At 42.3% G+C, this 25,804-nt stretch overlaps 3 protein-coding genes across 4 annotated transcripts; 2 read left to right on the top strand and 1 right to left on the bottom strand.

Moving 5' to 3' along the window:
• Positions 1 to 9,274: 9,274 nt before the first annotated feature.
• Positions 9,275 to 16,334, top strand: LOC133145694 (hemicentin-2-like). Of its 2 annotated transcripts, none has more exons than XM_061269365.1 (7): positions 9,275 to 10,525; positions 13,157 to 13,432; positions 13,854 to 14,105; positions 14,317 to 14,577; positions 14,649 to 14,720; positions 14,797 to 14,901; positions 14,999 to 16,334. In XM_061269365.1, the coding sequence occupies exons 1-6, from the start codon at positions 10,414 to 10,416 to the stop codon at positions 14,883 to 14,885; spliced, it is 1,062 nt and encodes a 353-aa protein (XP_061125349.1). In that variant the 5' UTR covers positions 9,275 to 10,413; the 3' UTR covers positions 14,886 to 14,901; positions 14,999 to 16,334. The 2 variants fall into 2 exon arrangements, with proteins under 2 accessions (XP_061125349.1, XP_061125350.1); XM_061269366.1 differs by lacking the exon at positions 9,275 to 10,525 and adding an exon at positions 11,916 to 13,044.
• A 1,566-nt stretch (positions 16,335 to 17,900) lies between these two features.
• On the bottom strand, positions 17,901 to 19,535 carry LOC133145648 (exosome complex component MTR3-like). The gene is made up of 3 exons (XM_061269294.1): positions 19,504 to 19,535; positions 18,784 to 19,014; positions 17,901 to 18,552 (listed from the first exon to the last, which is right to left on the bottom strand). Exons 1-3 carry the CDS (start codon positions 19,533 to 19,535, stop codon positions 17,901 to 17,903), a joined length of 915 nt encoding a protein of 304 aa, XP_061125278.1.
• Positions 19,536 to 19,766: 231 nt separating this feature from the next.
• Positions 19,767 to 20,501, top strand: LOC133145647 (induced myeloid leukemia cell differentiation protein Mcl-1 homolog). Its single transcript, XM_061269293.1, has 3 exons — positions 19,767 to 19,794; positions 19,868 to 20,118; positions 20,201 to 20,501. Exons 1-3 carry the CDS (start codon positions 19,767 to 19,769, stop codon positions 20,315 to 20,317), a joined length of 396 nt encoding a protein of 131 aa, XP_061125277.1. The 3' UTR covers positions 20,318 to 20,501.
• The last annotated feature ends 5,303 nt before the right edge of the window (positions 20,502 to 25,804 follow it).

The following is a 25,804-nucleotide window of genomic DNA, read 5'->3' as shown; positions in this document are numbered from 1 at the left end:
TGAGCTGCTCGGGTGATATTTATCGCTTAGTTCCGGTCTACGCGACGAGCGTTGCTCATCGTGGTTTGAATCTCGTGGGGTTTGAATCGGATTCACCAAAACAAAGCTATTACATAAACACTCTGTTTTCATGGCTGAAATGATTGGTCCATAAAACGTGTTCAGAAGAAGGCTATCTGTCCCTTACGTTCCGGTGCTGCAAATTCGAGTTCATGTATGAGGTCTTCACGTTGACGTCTTTGTTACTTGGCGATCGGATGACGAATTTTTTTTTTAATAATCAAATAATAATAATAATAATAATAATACCGTTTTTTTCCGTGTATAGTGCGCCCCCATGTATAGTACGCACCCCTAAAAATGGCATGCTGATGCTGGAAAAAAGCTTGTACCCATGTATAATACGCACCCAATTTTTATGATTTTTTTTTAAAAAAAATTTAATTTTTTTTTTTTTTTTTTAAGTCCCAATGATCGTCACACACGCAGGGAGGCAATGGGTCCCATTTTTATAGTCTTTGGTATGGTCTTAACTAGGCTGGATGTATTTTTTTTTTGTTGGCGTTGATTTCTCCGACTGCCCGTAAACGCACCACCGCGCTCCGTGCGCATGGAGCGTGTTTGAAGTGAACAGCAGAGAAGAAAGGAACAAGGCAAAGTGTTGTGAAATAAAATATTACCTGTAATACGGATTTAGGTAGAGAACTGAACTCTCGCTCTTTATATAGCTGACGTGTCTTGCTCATCCGTTCTGCGCATCTGTAATGGCGGCCTCCGTATGATATCCGGTTTGCGTGTGTGCGAGAGCGAGCGAGAGCGAGAGCGCGAGAGAGAGAGCGCGCGAGAGAACGCTCAACCGTAGCGCGCCGCCGACCGCCCAACTGCACCGGGCTGGTCGATTATTGTGACAGAGCCGTCGCTGAAATTTAGAAGATATTTTTAAAGTCCTGATGTACTTTCTAAAATTTAAGTGGACCTCAGTGCGCACTGCGCAGTGAGCTTAATTTGGTGCGGTCGCGCAACCGCAACGCGCCGGGCGCTCACTGTCGCATTGCTTAAAGAGCGCCTTTGTGTTTTAGGATGAACAGCAGAGACCAAAGGAACAAGGCAAAGTGTTGCGAAATAAAATATTACCTGTAATACGCATTTTGTTATTTGCTGATTGAAACTGCTAATTAAACTGTGAATTGAAACTAATAGGAAGAAAACAACTCTCGCTCTTTATATAGCTGACGTGTCTTGCGCATCCGTTCTGTGCATTTTATTTCACAACACTTTGCCTTTCTTCTCTGCTGTTCACTTCAAACACGCTCCATGCGACCGCAATGCTCTCGTATCAGACGCTTGCTCGATCACCTGCTCGTTTGCTGTCCCGTGCGCGCACGAAGCGCGGTGGTGCGTTTACGGGCAGTCGGAGAAATCAACGCCAACAAAAAAATTACATCCAGCCTAGTTAAGACCATACCAAAGACTATAAAAATGGGACCCATTGCCTCCCTGCGTGTGTGACGATCATTGGGACTTAAAAAAAAAAAAAAAAAAATTAAAAAAAAAAAAAAAATTTTTTTTTTTTTTTGTACCCATGTATAATGCGCACCCCAGATTTTAGGACAATAAATTAGTTAAATTTTGCGCACTATACACGGAAAAAAACGGTAATAATAATAATAATAATAATAATAATAATAATAATAATAATAGTAATAATCATCATCATCATCATCATCATCATCATTTTGAAAATTTAACTCAATTTTCTACAACTCCTGTCAGTCAAGGGTCATTTGAATTGTCATGTCACCACCACACACATGATGAGTTCAATTTTATGAGTACCATAAAATATAATCGAATTCATAAGCATGGATGCCTAGCAGCCATTTGTATCTTCAGTGTTTACTAGGGGTGTAACGATTCATCGATACACATCAATTAATCGATATAATGCTCTACGATTTATTGGCATCGATGCTAAACGTAAACATCGATTTATATCGCCGTGTTTGACCTCGGACATTAGACGCGACTTTATTTTGAAATCCAGTTCATTGTTGCTTGCTTCCTTTTTCCGGGAGCAGTGCGCGCTGCGGCGTTGTTGTGTTGTGAGCAGAGCAGGCACGTGAAAGGGGAGTCGACAACTAGTACGCGGCTCCTGGGCTGGTGCTATGGCTAGTGTCAAAAAAGACGAGGAAATTCGCTCCCCTTTAGGCTTCAAGTCATTCGTTTGGAAGCACTTTGGATTCCAAAGAAAAGATGGCTCAACGGACAAGACACGTGCAGTTTGTAAATCCTGCCATGCGGTGATCAAATATTCAGGGAGCACAAATCTCGCCGCACATTTAAAGAAAAAACACGACATCAAAGTTCAGTGTTAAAATAAGCACTTTGTATACTACAATACTCTTGTAATTTCCTAAATAAAGAGTTTGCAGTACCTTGTTGATTTTGCGTATGAATTGTTATAAATCAGGATATTGTTCTATATTTTTTATTTAAAAAAACAAAAATGTCGATCGTAGAGCACTATATCATGATATATCGTGAATGAATCGCAGCAGGCTTTAAGATATCGGCAAATATCGTATCGTAGTTCTTTGTATCAATATGATATCGTATCGTGACACAACCCGCGATTTACACCCCTATTATCTAGTTATCAGCTATCTTCTTGATAGATTACATGTCGTTCCAAAAATGATTGACAGCAGTTTTATGAGAGCTGACCAAAGATAAGATTTGATATCAAGATGTTATCATATGGCCTTATTATAAGGCCCATTGTCCATTTTTGAATTTTTTTTTTTAAATGTGCTTTGTAGTCGGAAAAATACAGGATATCACGTATAACCTGTGTGAATGTGCTTCAATCGTCCTTCTGTGTGTTCTCAGGCTTCTCCCACCTGTGGTTCCGGACTTCTCTCTGTTACGCACTTTGGTCACCGACGCCTTCGCTATTGCGATTGTAGGCTTCTCCATGGGAATCTCACTGGCCAAAATCTTTGCTTTGAAGCACAACTACAGTGTGGATGGTAATCAGGTGCGGAAAACGCATTGTGCCTTACATGCGGAAATACCAGATTTCAAAACACTCTGTGTAAGAATTTGATGCGAAGTGAAGTGTTGGCTGGATTTAGAAAGTCTTGTCTTGAGTGTAGGTGCCCAAGAAAAGTGGTCAACAAAGAAATTCAGTGGATTGGTTCTATAAACAAAGACTTGTCAGACAGGTCTCCGCTACGTATTTTTGCCATTGGGAGTTCATGCATTGTTTAATAACAAAAAGAATTTGGAGGGTTGAATTGCTGCCAGATTTTTAAAGTTTTGTATTTTTCATTATACTTAGTTTCTGTTTTGTTTTGACGTGTTTTCATCATGTCCGATACACATCGATTAATCGACATAATGCTCTACGATTTATTGGCATCGATGCTAAACGTAAACATCGATTTATATCGCCGTGTTTGACCTCGGACATTAGACGCGACTTTATTTTGAAATCCAGTTCATTGTTGCTTGCTTCCTCTTTCCGGGAGCAGTGAGCAGCGTGTTGTGTTGTGAGCAGAGCAGGCACGTGAAAGGGGAGTCGACCACTAGTACACGGCTCCTGGGCTGGTCCTATGGCTAGTGTGCAAAAAGACGAGGAAATTTGCTCCCCTTTAGGCTTCAAGTCATTCGTTTGGATTCCAAAGAAAAGATGGCTCAACGGGCAAGACACGTGCAGTTTGTAAATCCTGCCATGCGGTGATCAAATATTCAGGGACCACAAATCTCTATATTTATATTTAAAGAAAAACCACGACATCAAAGTTCAGTGTTAAAATAAGCACTTTGTATACTACAATACTCTTGTATAATTTCCTAAATAAAGAGTTTGCAGTACCTTGTTGATTTTGCGTATGAATTGTTATAAATCAGGATATTGTTCTATATTTTTTATTTAGAAAAAAGAAATATCGATCGTAGAGCACTATATCGCGATGTATCGTGAATAAATCACAGCAGGCTTCAAGATATCGGCAAATATCGTATCGTGTTTCTTTATATCGATATCGTATCGTGACAAAACCCGCGATTTACACCCCTAGTGTTTACCCTAAAACAGGGATCAGCAACTGGTAAGCCCACTGGCTGCATGTGACGCATTTTTTGCCTCAAGATTAGTAATTAAAAAAAAAAAATATGGCGGGTGAGTATTGAAGGAATGGGTTTGAAATACGAAAAGTCCTGCCTAGCTACAAAAGCAAATGCTCAAACCTCATTGAATAAAGTACATAAGCAGACAAGTATATTCACATATTAAAGCAATAAAAGAAACATTTTAAGCATGTAATTATACCTAAACACCAAATAAATAAAGAAGACATAACTAGACATTTCTGATAGGTGGTAATGACAAAGGTTTTTATAACTTTATGATCTGATATATATTTCTGAGCACTTTGAAATAACAAATGTTTTTTATATATTGCCTGAATGGCTTCAAATGTCTTTGATATATTGCCTGAATAGCTTAATGACCCTTAAGGAACTGTTTAATGCATGCCTGATGATTTTCTAAATCACGGACACTGCCAAAGTCGTCTAAAAATGTTCAGTACTTGATTGTATCTTACGTTTTGACTAATGCTAGACGCCAGTTTTCGATTACCGTTTTTTTCCGTGTATAGTGCGCCCCCATGTATAATACGCACCCTAAAAATGGCATGCTGATGCTGGAAAAAAGCCTGTACCCATGTATAATACGCACCCAATTTTTATGATTTTTTTTTTAATTCTTATTATTATTATATATTTTTTTTTAAGTCCCAATGATCATCACACACGCAGGGAGGCAATGGGTCCCATTTTTATAGTCTTTGGTATGGTCTTAACTAGGCTGCTCTTGTATCAGACGCTTGCTCGATCACCTGCTCGTTTGCTGTCCCGTGCGCGCACGGAGCGCGGTGGTGTGTTTACGGGCAGTCGGAGAAATCAATGCCAACAAAAAAAATTACATGCAGCCTAGTTAAGACCATACCAAAGACTATAAAAATGGGACCCATTGCCTCCCTGCGTGTGTGACGATCATTGGGACTTAAAAAAATAAAACAAAAAATTAAAAAAATTAAAAAAAAAATTTGTACCCATGTATAATGCGCACCCCAGATTTTAGGACAATAAATTAGTTAAATTTTGCGCACTATACACGGAAAAAAACGGTACTACTGAACGTTCTGGACAGAGGGAAATATTTTGCCTAACAAAGAAAAGATATGGTTGAAAGCATGATTAAACTAAGAATATGATGACGTAAGCAAGTACATGGAGTATCAAAAGAACGAACAAACAAAAACATGGAAAGTGGTGAGTACAAACTTTGTATAGTCAGGGAACATTAATAAATTGATGATGTCACAGCCAAAAGCGCACATAATTCCGTACAAAATGACAAAATTGAAAGAATGCTGAATAGGCGGTGTGCGACCGTGGGCAAAGTGGATGTATGTGCAAGAATGGTTTACAGAAAGGACACTTGGAGATAAAAACGGTAGAGGTGCCAGAGGAAAAGCGGCAGGAGGAAAAACAACCAAGAACCCGTTCAAAGGTGATTGCCAAGGCCGAAAGACGGGATGGAAGACAAAAGCCCCCACACACACCGAATCGCCCATAATCAGCACCCACCCCCATGGAACCAACTCTCACCGAACCACCACCCACTCCCATGGAATCAAAATCTCCTGCGAACTTGCCACACCCCCTGACTCATCACTCATCCAACTCGGCCCACACTGACATGTGCCACTGAATATAAGCTGACCAAAGAACCTTGAACGTTGCCTTTTCTGAATGGAGACTTTCTGCTCTTTGAAGGCCCAGCGCTGTATTGTACTTTCCTGAAAACAGAGCTTTTTTAACAAGAATTGTGATTGAACTCAACCAACCTGTGTAAGTTTAATTTCTGCTTCAGTGTCTTAGCATTTTCCTAAATCTGAAGAAATCAAATGAGCACACAGTGAGTAAATTGAATAACAGGTGAATGGCAATGGCTTTTGCCGTGAGGCGCAGATAGCGCGCTCCCTAAATTGTGGACAAAATCCAACAGTATGAATGTCCATTTAAATGTCCCCCCAAAAAAACCTGGGCCCCACAGTAACGCACTTCATTCTGAAATCGGTGGGATAAAATCTTTTCACAATTAGTCTGTGTCACTGAAGTTTTCCTTCCCTTAGCCAGCCACCTTCCACCACGTGCTTTTGAAGACTAGCTGAGCACCGAAAACAATTCACCACAATGGCTTCCTTCTCCTCCGGACGGGTTGAAGTTCAGCAGAGCAAGAGCAAGAGCGCAACCTCTGGGAGGGAAAGAGGGAGGCGACACCTTCTCATCACTATATCGTGACACAGTTAATGGTATGTTCATTTGATCAAGGATTAATGTATTTTGCATCAACTGCGGGTTTATTTTCCTCTTTTTTCTCATGTTCGATGTTTATATTATCTGTCTGTTCCTTGATGTATTTAATAATCAATTTATACTGCTGGAAACTGAATTTCCCCTAGGGATCCATATAGTATCTGTCTGTCTATGAATTGGGTGAACCTGTACAGATGGTCTGACCTTTGGTTGCCACGGCGACGAGGACTTTGCCTCGACTACGTCTGGAAGGCGCTCCCTCACACGGTGAGACGAGACAACCCGAACGAGAACGTGAAGTTGATATGAGTTCTCTTTCTTTTGTTTGGCACCCACGAATCGACGCAAAGGACTGGTTGTCATGTTATTTAGTGAGCTGGATGGTCAGTCGGTTAGTTAGCGAGCGAGCGAGTCGCTCGGCTGGTCTAAACAACTGATTGGTGATTGGTCAGACGGTTCACTCGGTCTGCTTGTCGGTTATTCAGCTTTAAGTCGGTCGGTTAGTAAGTCACAGAGATGGGACCAAGTCACACATGTGCTAGTCTCAAGTAAGTCTCAAGTCTTAACCTACAAGTCTCAAGTAAGTCCCAGGTCATTTTTTTCTTGGGCAAGTCAAGTCAAGTCCTTAAATAGGTCAAGTCAAGTCCAAGTCAAGTCCTTAAATAGGTCAAGTCCAAGTCAAGTCACCTTATTATTGCAATTTTACCCGAAGAATCTGATCTTAGTAACGTGAAAAGACAAGATATAAGTAACTTTAAGTAACCATCAGTGTCCAATGTGTCTAACCTCTTTTGGATTTGCACTGTAATTACTGATATTCAGTAAAATACACCATGGAATCAAACAAAAAAGTAATTACCTCATACAATGATTGACAGCTCAATCTAAACAAATGAACGTCTGCCGACAGTGTCTGACACATTTGAGTTGCAAATATGAAAAAAAAAATCTGAAAAAAATCAGAAAGAAGAAACACATTAAAGAGCATTGGAAACATTTTATGTTTCATCTGTAACATCTGGAGACACCAGAGCTCTATAAACTTCAAACGGACAGAGTTTGAAGTTGTCATCTGGCTGTCTGAAATGTTTCTGTTGCATATCTTGCACTGTGCTGTCCGTCTTTTGCCGTCATAAAGGGAATTACGATAGCCGAAGGTGATGACTCGCGGCACCGCTCCCGCTGACATTGTTTGTGCATGTCTGATATAAAGGGGCGTGATTCTCCAATAAACACGTTAGGTAGGTAGAGAGGGCACGACTGATTGTTTGATAGGGTAGCGATCCAATCATGAAAACGCCATTCTCAGCCTGCGCTCCTACCGTGTTATTGATATTTCAAGTGCTGGGGCAGGAAAACTTCAAGGCCTCCAAGTTCCATATGCACCTGCCCGGGAGCCTCTCCCCAAATGCAGACCGGATGGACATCTTCAAACAGCTGGCGAAGAAACACGGCAAGAAGGCTGTAGAGGAGACCATCAAGATTCTGGAGAAGATCAACAACTACAATCTCTCCCAGAAGCTGCGCAGCGACTTGGCGCAAATCACAGGTAAGGTGAAGCCGCCGCGGCTGCACGCCAACTGTGGGGATGTTCCAGAAACCAGCTGACTCTCAGGTGATGCACATGACAGCTGAAACCAACTCGGAGCCACTCAACAGCTCTGGCATAGCTTCTGTGTGAGGAACCTTCTTTCTGGAATACCCTGAAGAGCCCGTCCCGATCTTTAAGCAAGCCCTTCACCTGAACGTGTTTGCAGATGGTGGCCGCGAGCGTGGAAGGAGCAACGCTACTACTGGTCAATGATCCACGCCTTGTATTGACGTTTTCGGTACACATTGATATTGCACAGTAGACGCTACATTAACAACTTTAGTCAAACAACACAAAAGTAAATCTCTTTAAACACAGTGAGTTGTATATACCGTGTGCACCCTTGACTAGTTGTCACCAGAAAATTATGGGGGGGGGGGGGGGAATGAACCAAACAAATTATTTTTTTCCAGCAAAATTATGCAATCATTTACAATGTAAATGTAAATTTTACATCGTGCGCTTTTGAAACACTTTGGGTGACACTTGTTCGATGGCTGAGGCACGCATGCACACACACACACACGCACACACACACACACACACACACACAGCCCTCTGCTCAGCCAAATTTATTGTGTGACATTATCATGTCATGCACCAACCTGATAATGACAGAAATGTACTCCTACAGTACTAAGACCAAAGACCACATTTTCAACAATGAACATTGTGTGCGTTGTCTCACACAGACAAACTCTCAGTTCAACAAAGTCCACAAACAAAAACATAATAATTTACAATAGCGTTTTCTCACTTACTATGTGTGGCGGGACAGACCATTTGTTTTTCGTATTCAGGAGACAAGATTTCACTAACGTCACTGAGGCATTTTTTAATGAACTCCCCTTCATTATATGGCTTTTTAGCCCGTGCAATGTTCCAAGCCAGTTGAAACGATGCAAGCCTGACAGTCTCTGAGTGCTTGGTAACTTTTTTTTTTTTTTAAACTGTACCTGTTTTTCTGCCTGACTTTTCAACGTGTCCAACTTGCGCTTACAAAATTCAGTCCCTTTCGGAAAGTCCTTATCGATATTAGCTAGAAGATTTGAAGCTTTTAAATGCGCTAATGACATCCGACATATCAGGCAGAATGGCTTGCCATTGCATTCAACAAAAATATATCAACTTTTCCACTGTGTTCATCTTCATATATTCGTTTAACTGTGCATTTTCTTCTTGCCATTTTGAGAGCAAAATCGACACTCCTCAAATGGGTGTGTTCCTCCTCCTTTGCGGGATTTCACCTCAATACCAAAACACCATACTGAACTCAAGCGAAGCGAACACGCACAAAAAATAAACTCAAATGTTGATATGAATGTAAAAGAGCCGTATGAAACCAGGCAAAGAGCCGCATGTGGCTTGTGAGCCAAGGGTTGGACACCACTGCCACGACAGTTGGGGGGGGGGGGTCGACCTGAAACTACCCGAAAAGAAACAACTTTTTTTGAAATTATTATTTTCTTTTGAAGTTGTTCTAACTCATAAATGCATATTTTGATCATATTTAAAGTTTTTAATTTAGACGTCTATTTTAGGTCTATACCGTAACCAATTTTCGACATCTAAATTAGGTCTCCTGTATATGAGACCAGACGTCTAATAGACGTCAATGGCTGACAGGGCTGTTCTTTGTTCCATTATTTCCTTGGCGGCTACAATGAATGAGCCGTCAACAACATTTACAATGCCAAACTATCAACTGACTGAACCTACGGAGGGTTGGGGTGCCCTCCGATGGGAAGATCTTGTACTGCACCTACTTATTTTACTTCTTTCTGCGAGGAGGATGTCTTTCGACCTCAACGATTAAACCCAATGGCCGAGAAAAGGCATTCTTGCCAACAAAGAAACCAACTGTTACTTGACATCTTTGTTTGATGCAACATTGCCATGAAGAACTAACTGCATGTGACCTCGTCAAATGGAAGGGTTGTGGGGCGTTTGGGTCAGGTTTGCCTTTGTCGTCTGATGCAAAGCGGCTGTGGCGTGCAGGCCGAATCACAAAGCGACACTGGGAAACGTTTGGAGAAGCCATTGAAAGGTTTGGAGAAGGTTGCTCAACACGGAGGGAATGGAACGTTCTGTCTTTATAACTTGAGAGTCAAATGTTTCCATTGCAAATGCCTCGTGACCTCAAAATCGCTTGCCTATTCCTTTGCTCCTTTTTGTTGACTCCATGATGACGGAAATAAAGTTGGTTGGCAACTTGCGAGCCTTCAACTTGGGCAGAAGCTTTGAGACGGCGAAGGCTGAACGTGTCAAAGCAGCGTGACGTCACGCGCGGTGCGGGCTAGGGCAGGCAAACTTCTCCGCGTCCCTGGGTCACGCTTGTCGAGTTGGAGCCGCCGTTCCTGTCTGTCCACCTCGCTCGCTTTCTGAGTCTCGCTGCCGCTGCCATTGTTACTGATCGCTCAAGGCGCCCTAGGATGGTCCTCAGAAGCTGCTACCGCCGCCGCGGACTCCGCGAACTGCTCATCATGAGGCTGCGCCCCGCACTTGTGTCGTTTATACTCCTCCTCCTCCTGGGCAAGTCAGACGGTAAAAGCTCTCTCACACTTTGCAAATGTCAATTTCACGCCAATGGCACATTGCAAATGCGACAATTAAGGAAGGCATCAACGTCAATTTGGTGTCGAGTGCAAGCAGCCTTAATTGTTTTCATGTCACCAATGAATGTACGATGCAGTCGCCGTCTGAGCATTTATTTATTTCAAAGGACCTTTCTTCACTAGTTTGGTCTTTGTCCGCACCACCAGTTTGAGCCAGTTTGTTTAGTAGGTTCAAATGTTTTCTATCTTGTGCTCCTGTCACGACTCGTCCCCGATCATATCCATAGTATATCCCTGCTGCATTTTCACTCCGTTTCGTGACAGCTCCTGAGTTCATTTTGATGATAACTTTGAGTGAATATTATTTACTGCTATTATTTTATTGTATTTCTCTCAGCATAAAATGGCAGTTGGTCAAGAATGCTGATTGATTGATTGATTGAAACTTTATTGATCCACCCACCACGCAGATATTGCAGTGGCGTAGCCAGGAATTTTTCCAGTAGGGGCGCGCGCCCACAGGAAAAAAAAAAATCGAACATCACCCACGCCGTTTGCTGATCGCTAAAACAACATCCGGGTCCGGGAGGCAAACGCTGAATGGATAACATCGCGCACATAGAATAGCGCAAGCACATTCGCGCAAGACCGAAAGAAAAAAACGGCATGAAAATGAAGAATCGAAAAAGCTCGATTTTTTTTTTCAACCGGGGCGCAGGGAGTCCTAACCGGGGCGCCGCCCCGGCTCGGCTACGCCACTGAGATATTGTGCCAAGTCACTCGCTCGTTTAGAGACAAGCTCGATCGGATTTCCTTGAAAAGATTTCTTTCTTGAGTCAAGTCATTGATATTGGCTCACGTGATTTGCACGTTATAAAGTAATGATGATGATGAATTTTATTCGTTTCAAACAGGCAAACCACACAAGAAATCAAAGACACCTACTACATTCAATATATGATGCTGCTTACAGTGCTTGCTATGTAGGGGCTCAAAACTGAACCCTGGGGGACACAGCGGAGAATGTTTAAACATGACGATGTAGATTGATTGACCCATTCTCACCAACTGCTGTCTGTTACTTATGTAACTTTTGACCCAATGCCAAGCAATTCCTCTGAGTGTATTGGCTAAGATGTTGTTGCCCAAGAAAAGCTCGTTTGAAGTCAATGAATATTCCGGCAGTGTATTTGTTGTTGTCAAGGGATTGTTGTTTCCTCTATTGATTGCTATGGAAGTTGAATGTTTTTTCCTGAATCCATACTGGCTATGCGTAGTTGATGTTATATTTTTGTATGAATGATTTGAGTCTGGCATTAAATCATTTTTCTAATATTTTTGAAAATTGTGACATAATAGCAATGGTTTTTATAGAGTTTAGAGTTTTTATAGAGTGGAATTACTTTGCTTTTTTCATATCATGAGGGAATTTGCCAGACATAAATGATCCATTAAATGTGTTCCACAAAGTACTGGTTGAACTTGTTAGCCATTTCATTCATGTTGTCACGTGTTTCTTTGTTCTCAGTATAAAGTAAGAGGGGTACGTTTTTTGTGGTGTATTTTAGTTAGCGAGTGGAGGATGTTCCACATGCCTCGTACGTTCTTCCTGTTATCTTCTCTATGGTAATCATCTTTCTTAGCAGACCGTATGATAGATGTCCATTCATTTTTGCATAGCTTGTATTTGCTTTCAGCTTCAGGTGTTCTTGTTTGAATGAAGTCAGTTTTTCTTTTCTTTTTTTACAAGCATTTCTAATTCCTCCAGTGACCCACGAGTAGTTTTTAGGCTTGCCATTTGTTGTAATGGACAATGTTTGTTAAGTAGCAACGAGTTAAGGAATATACTATAAGCTTTATCGACATCATTACTGACTGCATGAACCTCATTCCAATTCTGCTCAATTAAGTCATTTTTTAGTGTATGAACTGGTGAGACTTGACTCTTTTCCAAATCAAAGTCAAAGTCTGCTTTATTGTCAATTTCTTCACATGTGTAAACAATACATGGTGTTGAAAAAATCCTAGGTGGGTCTATGTTCATTTGCTTTGAACAAATCAATGTTAAAATCTCCACAAATATGCAAAATTTGTCTTTTTTTCAGATTTCAATTGAAATGCACTCCAAAACATTTTCGATAGCAGTTGACATTTTCTTCATGATTTTATATTTATGAGAGCTCTTAATAAACAGAGCGACACCCTCCTCCCGTTTGATTTGGTCTATTGATAGATTGCAATTTGTAACCCTTCAAATCAAAATCAGTCACTCTATCCGTCCATGTAAGAATGTCATTTCGACTGAATCATAGCCAGCCTTTGGAAGAATCAATTGCCAAGGTCAAAATGAGGAGTCCGCTGCTTGCTTCTGGGCTGTTGTCGCTGGCTTGCATCATCGCGATTGGCTGTTTGTACTTCCTGTCCGATGCGTCGCCGTGGCTAACGTAGGCCCTCGCAAAGGGCTTGCGTCGCACGTCATTTGTGTCCATTGATCGCGTACGCCCACTAGTAAGTATCCGTGTTTGAAAGGAATGCTCTGCGACGGGAATGAGTGCAAAAATCAAATAATCCATTGTAGAATCTGTCGCTCATATTATTCCTTTGTTCCTTGCTTTTCTAGAGGCGGGAGACTGTGAGGGCGTGCGTGGCCACGTGAAATTATGCCCCGCTAGCGTCACTCTCAAACTGGATTCAACTGCTGCTGAAGATGTCACATGGACTTTCGAGGGAAAGACCAACTCCGTTCCAGGTGGCGCTACATTCGGTCCTCTGTCTGAGAAAAAAAAAATCCTTACATTACCCAACCTGAGCGCTGCGGACAGCGGCATGTACACTGCCACCTTCGGCCCCTCCGGCACCCTCACCGTCCATAAATTCACAATCCTTGTTGGAGCCGGTAAGTTGCACGACAATCTACTCGTCTTGCCGAGCGACCGTTCCGTTTTGTGAAAAACACCACGTGCGAACCGGGCGGGTTAAATGGTTCAAATTTGGAATGAAATTCAAATGTGTCACTTGGAATGAAATTCAAATGCCAAAGATGCAATGTTGCCAGAAAACAAGGACTGATCTGGGAGAAAAGCAAACATTGCTCTCAGAAGAAATTGGGGCAACTTTTGATCCTGGCAACTACTTTTCTTACCATTGGCTGAAGTCCTTTGCTGATAGGATGGCGCCATAGTGCTACATTTATCGGAGCACAGAGCAAAATCTTGTAGCGTGTGGGTTTCCACGGCCCTTGGCGTCTCCCACCGTCTGCTTTTTAATGCCTGCACTTGGACTTGACCACAATGTAACACTCTTTTGGGGGTTTTCAGTCCCGTGCACGGCAGCAACACCCTGCAATGTGACGGGGAGCTCCATCACGATGGATTCTGGTGGTTCAGGCGCAGTCGTCTGGGTGCATACGCCGCCATCTGGCACGGACACCCCCATCACCGAAGGCATCAAGTTCAGTGACAACAATCTCAAAGCGATGGGCCTCTTCAACGTGCAAGCACAAAACGCGGGGACCTACAAGGCCACGGACTCGGTACCTACTTCTAAGGATTTTCCAGTCGTCGTCAAAGGTAGCTCTCACGCTCCTTCCACTTCATGCGACCGGTCCTTTTTTGCAAAAGACACCACCACGGCTGTTGGTAGCCGCTCAAACATTCAATTTGGCGACCTTACGGCAAATTCCGGGAAAGACGCGGGCGCCGCGGGATTGTTGCCATAAAAAGAATGCAGCCGATGCACTCTTGCTCAAAACTTTGCTGCCTCACTTCCTCTTCCCAACAGCTCGCGTCACCGCTGCCACGATCCAGGGCAAAGCTGCTGTGTGTCCAGGCGGCACGGTCAGCTTAGAGTGCAAGGTCACAGGTGATGCCAAAGCAGTCACTTGGAAGAAGAACGATGTTCCCACCACTGCTAACGTCGATGGCAAGGACTTGACCATCAGCGCGGCTAAACTGGAGGACGCCGCTAAATACACTTGCCGCGCCAAAAGCTACCCTGGCGGTCAACCGGTCGATAGCTCCGACTTTGTTCTCACCGTTAGCGGTGAGTACGCCGCCATTTCTTGGGTTGACGTCAGCCCTGTTTGCGAATGTGTCACTCCCTGTTTTCAACAGCGGCTGTCGACTGCGAGAAACAACAAAAAGGCACAAACTCCTCCACCTCCATCATCAACAGTGACGAAAAAAGTGAGTACTTCCACTCACTGGAGCAAGCCCCGCCCTGCCTCGCCCAGGCCAATGATTGTCGTCACCTTTGCTCTAGAGCCGACCTTCGATGCCGCCCGGGCCGCGTCCTGCTCCGTCGCTCTGCTCCTGATGACCAGCCTCCTTCAGCTCTGCTGGATGCTGTAGACACGGCGGCTGCCGGGTGAGTCGCCGGCCGCCCATGCTCCTTTCTTTCTTTGTTGTTCCTCCTCCTTTGCGATTGCCAACCGGCGGCTGTCTGCTTTTCCTCAATCGAATAGAAGTGCGGGGGGCTGACTGCCGCCGCCCCCGACGCCTTTTTGGAGTGAGAGGAGCGAGCGCCGAGAGTGGATCGGCATGCAAAGCTTTTTTTTGTTTGTTTCTCTTTTCTTGTTCAGTTTATTTCACTCCATCATTTGAGTCTTCAGAATCATTGAATCCCCCACACAATCCAAATGGACGTTTGATTATTACTTTTTCCCTAGGAATATTAGTTTTGCTCATGTTTTGGATTGGAAATGCATCAATGTAAAAGTAAGCGATGCAGGCTCACCTTTGCATTTTCAGCCGCTTAGTTGTCGTCTTTATTTGAATTGGCACTGGAAACAAAGAGGGACGGCACTCTGGTAGAGCTTGCTGTAGGTAGGGGCGGAACTGGTGGCAAATTTCAACATTTGACTTCAAATAACCTTGAGATCATATGCAAATTCGTCATTCATTTGCATAAGTGTAACCCACCCGCAAATGAGCCAAAACAATTTATGTGACTCCCATTGGCGGTGAATTTGATTTTGATATTGTTTTAAAGAAGAAAAAGTCTCAACATAGCATTGTGAGAATAAACAATGGTACTACCCTCACGTGGATAAAATGGGTATGACAAATGATCCATTTCTTTGATCTAATTTGGCATGTATTAATAGTAAGCTACATTTTGTTATCCATCTTAGTATTATCTCGGTTAATTAACAAGGAGTTTTTTTTCAGTTATCTATTTGATCTATTTATCAAATTAAGCTATTATCCATGTTAATAGTGTATCGGTCTATTATTGTCGTAACACTTTAATTATTTGATCTATTCAATCATTAAGCTACCTTTTGTTAACCAGTCTTGAATAATTATTAATTCTTTGATCTATTCATATATTTAATATTATCATTTTTTATTTTTCAGTCATTTATATATTATCATGATTATTATTTAATCTTGTATTTATTATTCATTATCTGTCTATTCTTACTTTGTTCTTTGATTATTCATTATTGAATCATTTAATAATAGTATCCTCTAATGCAGGGGTGGCCAAACTTTTTGACTTGCGGGCCGAATTGGGTTCTAAATTTTGACTGATGTTTGTGTGAAATAATATAAATGACATGTAAAGGTCATTGCATAAAAAAAGGTTTTTACTTTTAGTAGAGCATGGATATTAAAAAAAGCTTTTTGAAAACAAATGCATTTATTAACAGCATTAAAATATTTCACCAAAAAACTACTATCAGTGATTCTTATTACGTATGACACTGTTATGATGAATAACACTTTCCATCACTTCAGCGCCTACAGGTCAGATTTATGAAATATGTATGTTTATCTAATGAGGCGAAATCACATCCAACGGCAAATATTCTGACCAAATTCATCATCTTGAAGAATCAGTGAAAGAATACATCTAAATAAAGTAATAAAGAAATCAATAGTATTGTTGGTTTCCCTTTTTTGCTAGTGCCTCATAGTCTGGAGTAAAATTTGTTGTGGTCATTCTTAGGATAGAGCCGAGGTGTCGGTCCGTTAACCGAGATCTGTGACGGGCTTTGTTGACGTTCATGTGGCTGAACGTCTTCTCACACGTCGGTCGAGCCAAATTGTCCACTCTTTTTTAACATTCGCCACTCAGTGTCCACCTTTCTTCGGGCCACTCATTTTAATGGAAGGATTCCAGGGGAAGGTTTGTGGGTGGCATTAGCGTAAAACTGTATCTGAAAACTCAGCGAGCGAATTACGAGAATATTGACGTCACAGCCGACACTCGAAATTCGGCACTGATAGCTGAAATGACTACTTACTACTGAGTACGCACACGCACTTGTGAGTGTGCACCGAGCTTTCACTGAAATTCTGTTAGATTTCATCCTATGGATTTCCTCATTTTGATATGCATAATACATTTGTAATGAGTATTCCTTTGCAGATGTGTTGATTCTGCACAAATCTGAATGATTAAATCATGCCACTTTCATTAGACATTTCAAATGTAGGACGAGTCATTTGCTCATGAAATCTGTAACTGTTTAGAATTGATCAGGAGTTGCACAGTATAATAAAGCACATTTGTGATTTAAAAGCTAGATTAATGCCATCAGCAGAATGTTTGTCAATCCTATGCCTTTTGCCCAAGTGAAAGAGACACTACCTCCAAAACAGGCGTCACACGGAAATGCAGGCTTTGACACAAATTGACAGGCAGCATGAAATGGGATCAAAACAAACACAAATACAGCCCTTTTTAATATATATATATATTTTTAATTTTGGGTAATAAAGAAATCTCAGTTAATGGCTACACTCTGCCCCTCAAATCAACTTGACATGGCATCAAAACATACAAATTAAATGCAATTTTTCCAGATTGGTATATTTTTAGAAATCAATATCCTTATAAAGCACCATTTTACCTCCATAAATGTTGAGATTGAACTTAATATTCATTGTATTAAGTATTCCTTATGCTGTTAGGAATTCATATTGCACAAGCTCCCATAATTGTTTTCAAATAAGTCAACTGCACACAGACAATGTTCACGCAAACAGTAAATTATGTCAGGTTGTTGACAGCCTGGACTTTTTTTTTGTGGAGCACATGATATACCTTCACTTGGAAACATGATTCTTTTAGCAATCTGACTGTAGCTTGTTTAACAAATAAATTTAGAATTTCTAAAATATTGTTACATCATTTGATACTATACTATGACAGAGTGGACACGCCAAGCTTGACAACCGCCAACGAAACTAATGAAATTGTTTTCGTGTTGTATGAGAATAATTTCAAAGCATAAGCGTAAATATTCATTGTACAACTAAACAGTTTGAGCCTCATTTGCAGAAAGATAAAATGGTGGTCATAATGTGCATGAAAACATGAGGAAGTTTCTTAAAGAGGCAGTTATTCCAAGATGTTCAGTTATAAAAAATATGCAGGATCAAAATGATGTTTTTAGTCAAACTATTTGACATCAAAAGCACTTTATAGCAATATTGACCCAGAAAAGTACAACTTCTATCAGCTCTCTGATGGTGGGGGGGGTCTGCCCTTCGCACTGCCTTGGCCAGAGCTTGTTGGATGACTGGATAGATCTTATAGCAACCCTCGATGCAGGTGCGCACCCCAGGAGCGAGAGTCTCTTCGGTCATTTCTCCATCAGACTGCAGCCCAGACACCTGGTTCAAGCTAGGGAGTAATCCAACGGTCAGTCTTCCCTGATTGTCACCACTGGGCGAACCGCTTCCGTTTTCCTCCGCATATGTTGGGTCAACCACGTAAGAGCCCCCGTCCTGGCGGATGGCGCAGCCGAGCACCAGGTCGTACATTTCGATTCCCGCATCTGCTAGCGCAAGGGACGCGCAGGTGACGGCGTGCGCAAGAACTGAGCCGCTGTGTTCAAGAACCGTCACGTTGACCTCTATCTGAGAGCGAGGGTATTTGTGGAGGCACAAGGCGGGCTGCAGACTTTCATGCAGCATCAAAGAGAAGTCCTTATCCTGACTCCCTTGAATCCAGGAGCCTCTCTCCGGGCAAGAAAATGGGGCAAACCACATGTCTGTTGTCAACCTGGTTAAACAAAGAACAGCTGGTTTGTTGAGGGCCCCATCATTTAAAGAGTAGATAACAGTAATCACAAGACAAAAATAATACACCTAAATTAACTACAACTATACTGACGTGAGCAGACATAAATCAAGTCCATCAATTTGTTTTCTCTTAGGTGTTGAATTCTTGAGCTAGAGATTAAAATTGAAATGCCGAAATAAAGTTAAGACCACACAAAAGGAGATTATATACCTTCCACACTTCATATCGGTGTCATCTTTACGCTCCGTTTCTCTGGGACCATAAACACAGCACATCCACTTGGTGTCTCCAGCCTCCATGTACGCGGAACCCTTAGCTTGACTCACGAGCCCGCACCTGACAAAAACGGGCCGGACGTCAACCTGGTCCCGCTGTCGGCCATCTGCACGGGGGCCGTGCGAGGAGAAAACCGCCGCTGGCTTGCACGCGAACAAAGACGGACTTTGACATGTAATTCCGCCAAGTGACGCTCATAAAAATTTAAATCATGTTGAAACTTTGAAATATTGGGGTCTATACGTGTATGTTTGTGTGTGTGAGTGTGCTTGTGTGTGTTTTTCTTTTTTTTATTTATTTATTTATTTATTTATTTCAGTTAAGCGTCCTAGTCTGTGTTAATCAGTTAAGTGTGTTTTCATGTTCTCAGAACCGTTTCAGCCTTTTGCCGTGATCGACACTGCTTTTTCATTTTAAATGTGCACCCCCTGCAAAAAACAAATTCAAAACTGTTACTGCAAATGTTTTCTTAAGTTTTTATATTGAGTACTCTTTAGAATTGAATATCAATTTAGTTTTATTATATAACTCCTCAGTTCCCGTCCGGTTGCACAATGCACAAGTTTAAACAGTCTACAAACAATGTCATATTTTCCATTATTCTCAGTTCCACCTTTGATCTCATTTTTGCTAATTGTGCAGCCCATCTACAACCAGTAGAGAGCGCACTGGGCTAAATCTGACATGACTTTCATTTGCAGTGCAGTAAAGCAGGAAATATACATGCATGAAATGTTGATCTTAAAAACAAAGACATAAGAGAGTCATCTGGTAAAAGACTAAAACTTAACGTGACAAATGTTCAAGTCTTCAGTCTCAAATGAAAGTAATGATTTTGGAAACGTAGTCTTCAAAGGATTCAATTGGATGAAATTGTTCATTAAAAGCAAAAGCTAAAATTTAAAAAAGCTGAATTTATGAATCAGCACCTAGAACGTTTTATATGTACTGGAGGTTATCGATTAAAAAAAAAAAAAAAAAAAGAAGATAAATATTTGAGTGTCCATCTGTCTTCAAGTCATCATCCACAAGCTGTCATTGGATCAAAGAGGGCGCGACATGTCCTTCATCGGCGAGGTGGCCAGGAATCAATTCGCTGACGGGATAACCAACTGGGGTCGCATCGCCAGCCTGTTGGCTTTCTGCGCTGTGGTATCTGAACGCCTCAAGGCGAGGCAGCGGGAATGCTGCGTGGAGCTGGTGGCCCAGGAGGTCTCAAACTTTCTGATGTCACACCAGCGCACCTGGCTTGTGCAGCACAACGCATGGGTGAGCAATATGCCGGACGTGTCCTTGGCGATTTTTGAAGTCCTCCCAACTCATCGTCTTATTCTATCTGTTTCCTCATCAGGATGGATTTCTAGAATTCTTCAAGGAAGAAGACCTAGAGTCTACAATGAAGAAATCCATCTTAGCCTTTGTTGGTTTGGCCGGCGTGACTGCAGGAATCATCCATCTGCTGAGATGAACATCAGCCAACTTTTAAAATGCCGTTTTCTTTATACACTGTTTTTATTCAAAATAGACTTAACCCCCAAAACTATTCTACCCATTCACTGTTCAAACACATTTGTACAAAGATAGCCAGAGATGCCTCTTTTTTAAATTCACAAAAATATTTTCTAAAAACTACTGTAAAGAAAACAAGACAAGAAGTGATCTTATTTTTACTACTGTTTTTTGTTGGAAATTCTATTATTGACAAGTACTTTTCTTGTATAGGTAAATAAATGATCTAAAAAAAATCTTACAAGGTTTGTGTTCATTTTCATTATACTTGGACGCTTGCTTGACCACATAATAGTTACCAGAGGCGGCAGGGGCACATGACCACGTTTGATTCACCAGCATGGATAACTCACATTGGTCTATCCTGCATCGAATTATTAGCACATTTTCACACCCACACCTACCACTGTGAGTTGGTCGTGCTAACCGGTGCACCACCGAGCCGCCACTGTGCATCTACCTTACAAATTCTTGCTATGGGCTTCCTGTGATTAGTTTGAAAAGCTCATCTGTTATTAAGGATAACACAGACTAGGACGCACATCCTTTCTGTGTGTACGTACATGTGTATGTGTCTTTGCGTGCACACACATCCGTCACTTCCTCACCATAGCACACTTACTGTCAATATGCATTTTTGTTTGGAAATATGCTCACCCAGAAAGACAAAAGTATTTCATGCCCACCCCAACTCTCCTCAGTGACTATAAAAAGTATCATTTGTCTATAAAACTGTAATAAAGACAGCTTTGCATTATGTTATATCGTAATTAACATGTTCCCTGGGATCACAACCCCCTTCCCGTCTGCGTCAAAACCAATCTTCTCATAAATTACTGTAAAGAAACATGACAAGTAATGATCTTATTTTTATTACTGTTATCCATATCCTAATTTAATCATGCTAACCTGAAGTCTGTTTTTCCGAGGCTTCACCAGCATGTTAATTTTCCTACGCGTGGCGACACCTTCCTGGACCTGGTCTACTCTTCGCATAAAGGAGCTTTCAAAGCCGCCCCCCTCCCCCATCTTGTACTTTCTGACCATATCACTGTTATGCTTTTGCCCGCATACAGACAAATGGTGAGAGCGTCCAGGCCAGTTCGCAAGCAGGTACGGGTGCGGCCTGAGGGTGTCTCTGATGCACTGCGTGACTGCTTTGGCTCTACTGACTGGGACATGTTTAGGAGGGCTGCCACTTGCGACGATCGGACAGACATTGAGGAGTATACGGACTCTGTTTCCTTCTACATCAGGAAGTGCATTGATGATGTGACTCACTCAAAATCCATCGTCACTCGGGCTAACCGGAAGCCATGGCTGACGGGGGCTGTCTTCAGGCTGCTGAGGGCCAGGGACAAAGCCTTTAGAGCGGGGGATGAGGCTGGCTTGAGGACTGCGAGGGCTGACCTGTCCCGAGGCATCAAAGATGCAAAGAGGGCGTTCTCGTGCAAAATTACCGCCCACTTCAAGGACAGCAGGGACGCACGGAGCCTTTGGCAGGGCATTCAGACCATCACGGATTACAAGCCCGCGCCGCAGAGCTGTGAAGGCGACGTCCGTCCGCTCAATGACCTCAACCGCTTCTTTGCTCGCTTCGACGCTCAGAACAGCACTTGCCCGCTGAAGGCCACTCCCCCTTCACACAAGCTGCCCCTGTGCCTCTCCGCCGACAGCGTGAGGAGGGCGCTTGCCGCTATCAACATCCGTAAGGCGGCGGGCCCTGACAACATCCCGGGTCGGGCGCTGAAGGACTGTGCTGGTGAGCTGACGGATGTCTTCACGGAAATCTTTAACACTTCCCTGCAGCAGGCCATCGTCCCGTCGTGTTCAAAGCTGCCACCATCGTACCTGTGCCGAAGAAACCCGCTCCGTCCTGCTTCAATGACTACCGCCCCGTGGCACTTACGCCCATCATCATGAAGTGCTTTGAGCGGCTTGTCATGGAGCACATCCGATCCGTTCTCCCCCCCACCATTGACCCCTTCCAGTTTGTGTACCGAGCCAAACGGTCCTCTGAGGATGCCATCTGCTCTGCCCTCCACTCGGCCCTCACCCACCTGGAGAGAAGGGACTCGTATGTGAGATTGCTGTTTGTGGACTTCAGTTCTGCCTTCAACACCATTGTGCCACAACGCCTCATCAGCAAACTTGACACGCTGGGCCTCAGTACCTACCTCTGCAACTGGCTACTGGACTTCCTCTGTCAGAGGCCACAGGTAGTACGTGTTGGCGACAAAATCTCCGCCAGCATCACGCTGAGCACGGGGGCCCCCCAAGGCTGCGTGCTCAGTCCGCTGCTCTTCACCCTCCTGACGCATGACTGCACTGCAACCTACAGCGACAACCGTATAGTGAAGTTTGCTGACGACACGACTCTGGTGGGTCTCATCACCAAGGGAGACGAGACTCAATACAGGCTGGAGGTTGACCTTCTGACCACGTGGTGCAGGGACAACAACCTCCTGCTGAACGTCGACAAGACCAAGGAGATTGTTGTGGACTTCTGGAAGGGTCACACCCAACACCTGCCGCTGACCATCGACGGTGCTGTGGTGGAGAGAGGCAACCCAAGTTCCTGGGGGTGCACATCAGTGAGGATCTCTCCTGGTCCACCAACACCGCATCACTGACAAAGAAAGCCCAGCGCCGCCTGTACTTCCTGCGGAAACTCAGGCGAGCGAGCGCCCCTCCGGCCGTCATGACTACATTTTACCGCGGCACCATTGAGAGCGTCCTCTCCAGCTCTCTTGCTGTTTGGGGTGGCGGCTGCACTGACTACAACTTGAAGGCCCTGCAGCGCATAGTGAACACGGCTGGTAAGATTATTGGTGCTTCGCTCCCCTCCTTGAAGGACATTTACACCTCCCATCTCACCCGCAAGGCGACCACGATTGTGAGTAATGTGAGTCACCCCGCTCACTCTTTGTTCGAGCTTCTGCCCTCTGGGAAGAGGTACAGAAGCCTGCGCTCCCGCACCACCAGACTCTCAAACAGCTTCATACTCCAGGCTGTCAGGATCCTGAACTCGCTTCCCCGTTCTGCGTAGCGTCCTGTACTTTTACTGTCTGTATGCACACTGGCTTTTATTGTGTGAAGGCGAAGGCCTTCACACATATGTTATTCTACACCATTCTCTATTATTGTGTGAAGGCGATGGCCTTCACACATATGTTATTCTACTCCATTTACTTTATTATTATTATTGTGTGAAGGCGAAGGCCTTCACACATATGTTATTCTACTCCATTTACTTTATTATTATTATTGTGTGAAGGCGAAGGCCTTCACACATATGTTATTCTACTCCATTTACTTTATTATTATTATTATTGTGTGAAGGCGAAGGCCTTCACACATATGTTATTCTACTCCATTCACTTTATTATTATTTTTATTATATTTTATTCTCCTCACTTTTTTGTCCCGCTTCTTCTTTCACAAAATTCATCCGATTCACTCCATTCCACTTTTCACGTATTCCAAATATTCAGGAAAGGGTGGCTTGTATTTTTCTCATTCCGAAAATTTTCCGATTCCGCAAAATTCCCCAAATTCCGACAAATTTTTCCCCATTCATTCTTAATGGCACATTCGACATTTCACATTTACGTCGTTCCAATTTGAAATTCACATCATTCAGCACATTCTAATCACATTCGGAAGGATTCTCGACATTCCCAAAATTCCCAAATTTGAAAATTTCACGTTTTCACGTTAAAAATTCCGACAAATTTTCACAAAATTTCGTTTTTCACCTCTAACTTCTACATTTTTCAACCGATTCAACTCGTTCCAACTTTCAACTGTTCATCTTTTGCCTACCTATTCCACAACGTCCCACTTACCAAAAACTTCACATCTTTTATTTTGAAATTCAACCAAAATTCTCTAAAATTTCGTTTTTCTACTCTAATTTCTACATTTTTCAACCAATTCAACCCATTCCAACTTTCAACTGTTCATTATTTTTCTACCGATTCCACAACTTCCCACTTACCAAAAGCTTCACATCTTTTATTTTGAAATTCACACCCAATTCCTTTTCCCTTCTCATTTCTACATTTTTCAACCGATTCAACCCATTCCAACTTTCAACTGTTCATCATTTCTCTACCTATTCCACAATTTCCCACTTACCAAAAACTTCACATCTTTTATTTTGAAATTCACACCCAATTCCCTTTTCCCTTCTCATTTCCACATTTTTCAACCGATTCAACCCATTCCAACTTTCAACTGTTCATCATTTTTCTACCTATTCCACAACTTCCCAAAGACTTCACATCTTTTATTTTGAAATTCAAACAATTCCCTTTTCCCTTCTCATTTCTACATTTTTCAACCGATTCAACCCATTCCAACTTTCAACTGTTCATCATTTTTCGACCTATTCCACAACTTCCCAAAACCTTCACATCTTTTATTTTGAAATTCACACCCAATTCCTTTTTCCCTTCTCATTTCTACATTTTTCAACCGATTCAACCCATTCCAACTTTCAACTGTTCATCATTTTTCTACCTATTCCACAACTTCCCACTTACCAAAAACTTCACATCTTTTATTTTGAAATTCACACCAAATTCGTTTATTCCTTCTCATTTCTACATTTTTCAACCGATTCAACCCAATACAACTTTCAACTGTTCATCATTTTTCTACCTATTCAACAACTTCCCATTTACCAAAAACTTCACATCTTTTATTTTGAAATTCACACCCAATTCCTTTTTCCCTTCTCATTTCTACATTTTTCAACCGATTCAACCCATTCCAACTTTCAACTGTTCATCATTTTTCTACCTATTCCACAACTTACCACGTCCCAAAAACTTAACATCTTTTATTTTGAAATTCACACCCAATTCCTTTTTCCCTTCTCATTTCTACATTTTTCAACCGATTCAACCCATTCCAACTTTCAACTGTTCATCATTTTTCTACCTATTCCACAACTTCCCACTTACCAAAAACTTCACATCTTTTATTTTGAAACTCACACCCAATTCCTTTTTCCCTTCTCATTTCTACATTTTTCAACCGATTCAACCCATTCCAACTTTCAACTGTTCATCATTTTTCTACCTATTCCACAACTTACCAAAAACTTCACAGCTTTTATTTTGAAATTCACACCCAATTCTCCAATATTTCCTTTTTCCCTTCTCATTTCTACATTTTTCAACCGATTCAACCCATTCCAACTTTCAACTGTTCATCTTTTGCCTACCTATTCCACAACTTCCCACTTACCAAATATTCCAAACTTTCAATTTTGAAATTCACCACAAATTCTCCAAATATTCTACATTTCTCAAGTAATTCAACACGTTTCAACATTGTTCGGCAGCATTCCCCGAAGAAGTTATTCATACATTTCGCCTTCACACGCAATTTCTCCAGAAATTGCAAAATTCTAGTTGTGTGAAGGCGAAGGCCTTCA

Source organism: Syngnathus typhle, linkage group LG21 (assembly GCF_033458585.1).
Source record: "Syngnathus typhle isolate RoL2023-S1 ecotype Sweden linkage group LG21, RoL_Styp_1.0, whole genome shotgun sequence".
In the NCBI taxonomy this organism is placed as follows: Eukaryota; Metazoa; Chordata; class Actinopteri; order Syngnathiformes; family Syngnathidae; genus Syngnathus; species Syngnathus typhle.
The sequence above is the reverse complement of the archived record's forward strand: the minus strand, read 5'-3'. Positions and strand labels throughout refer to the sequence as shown.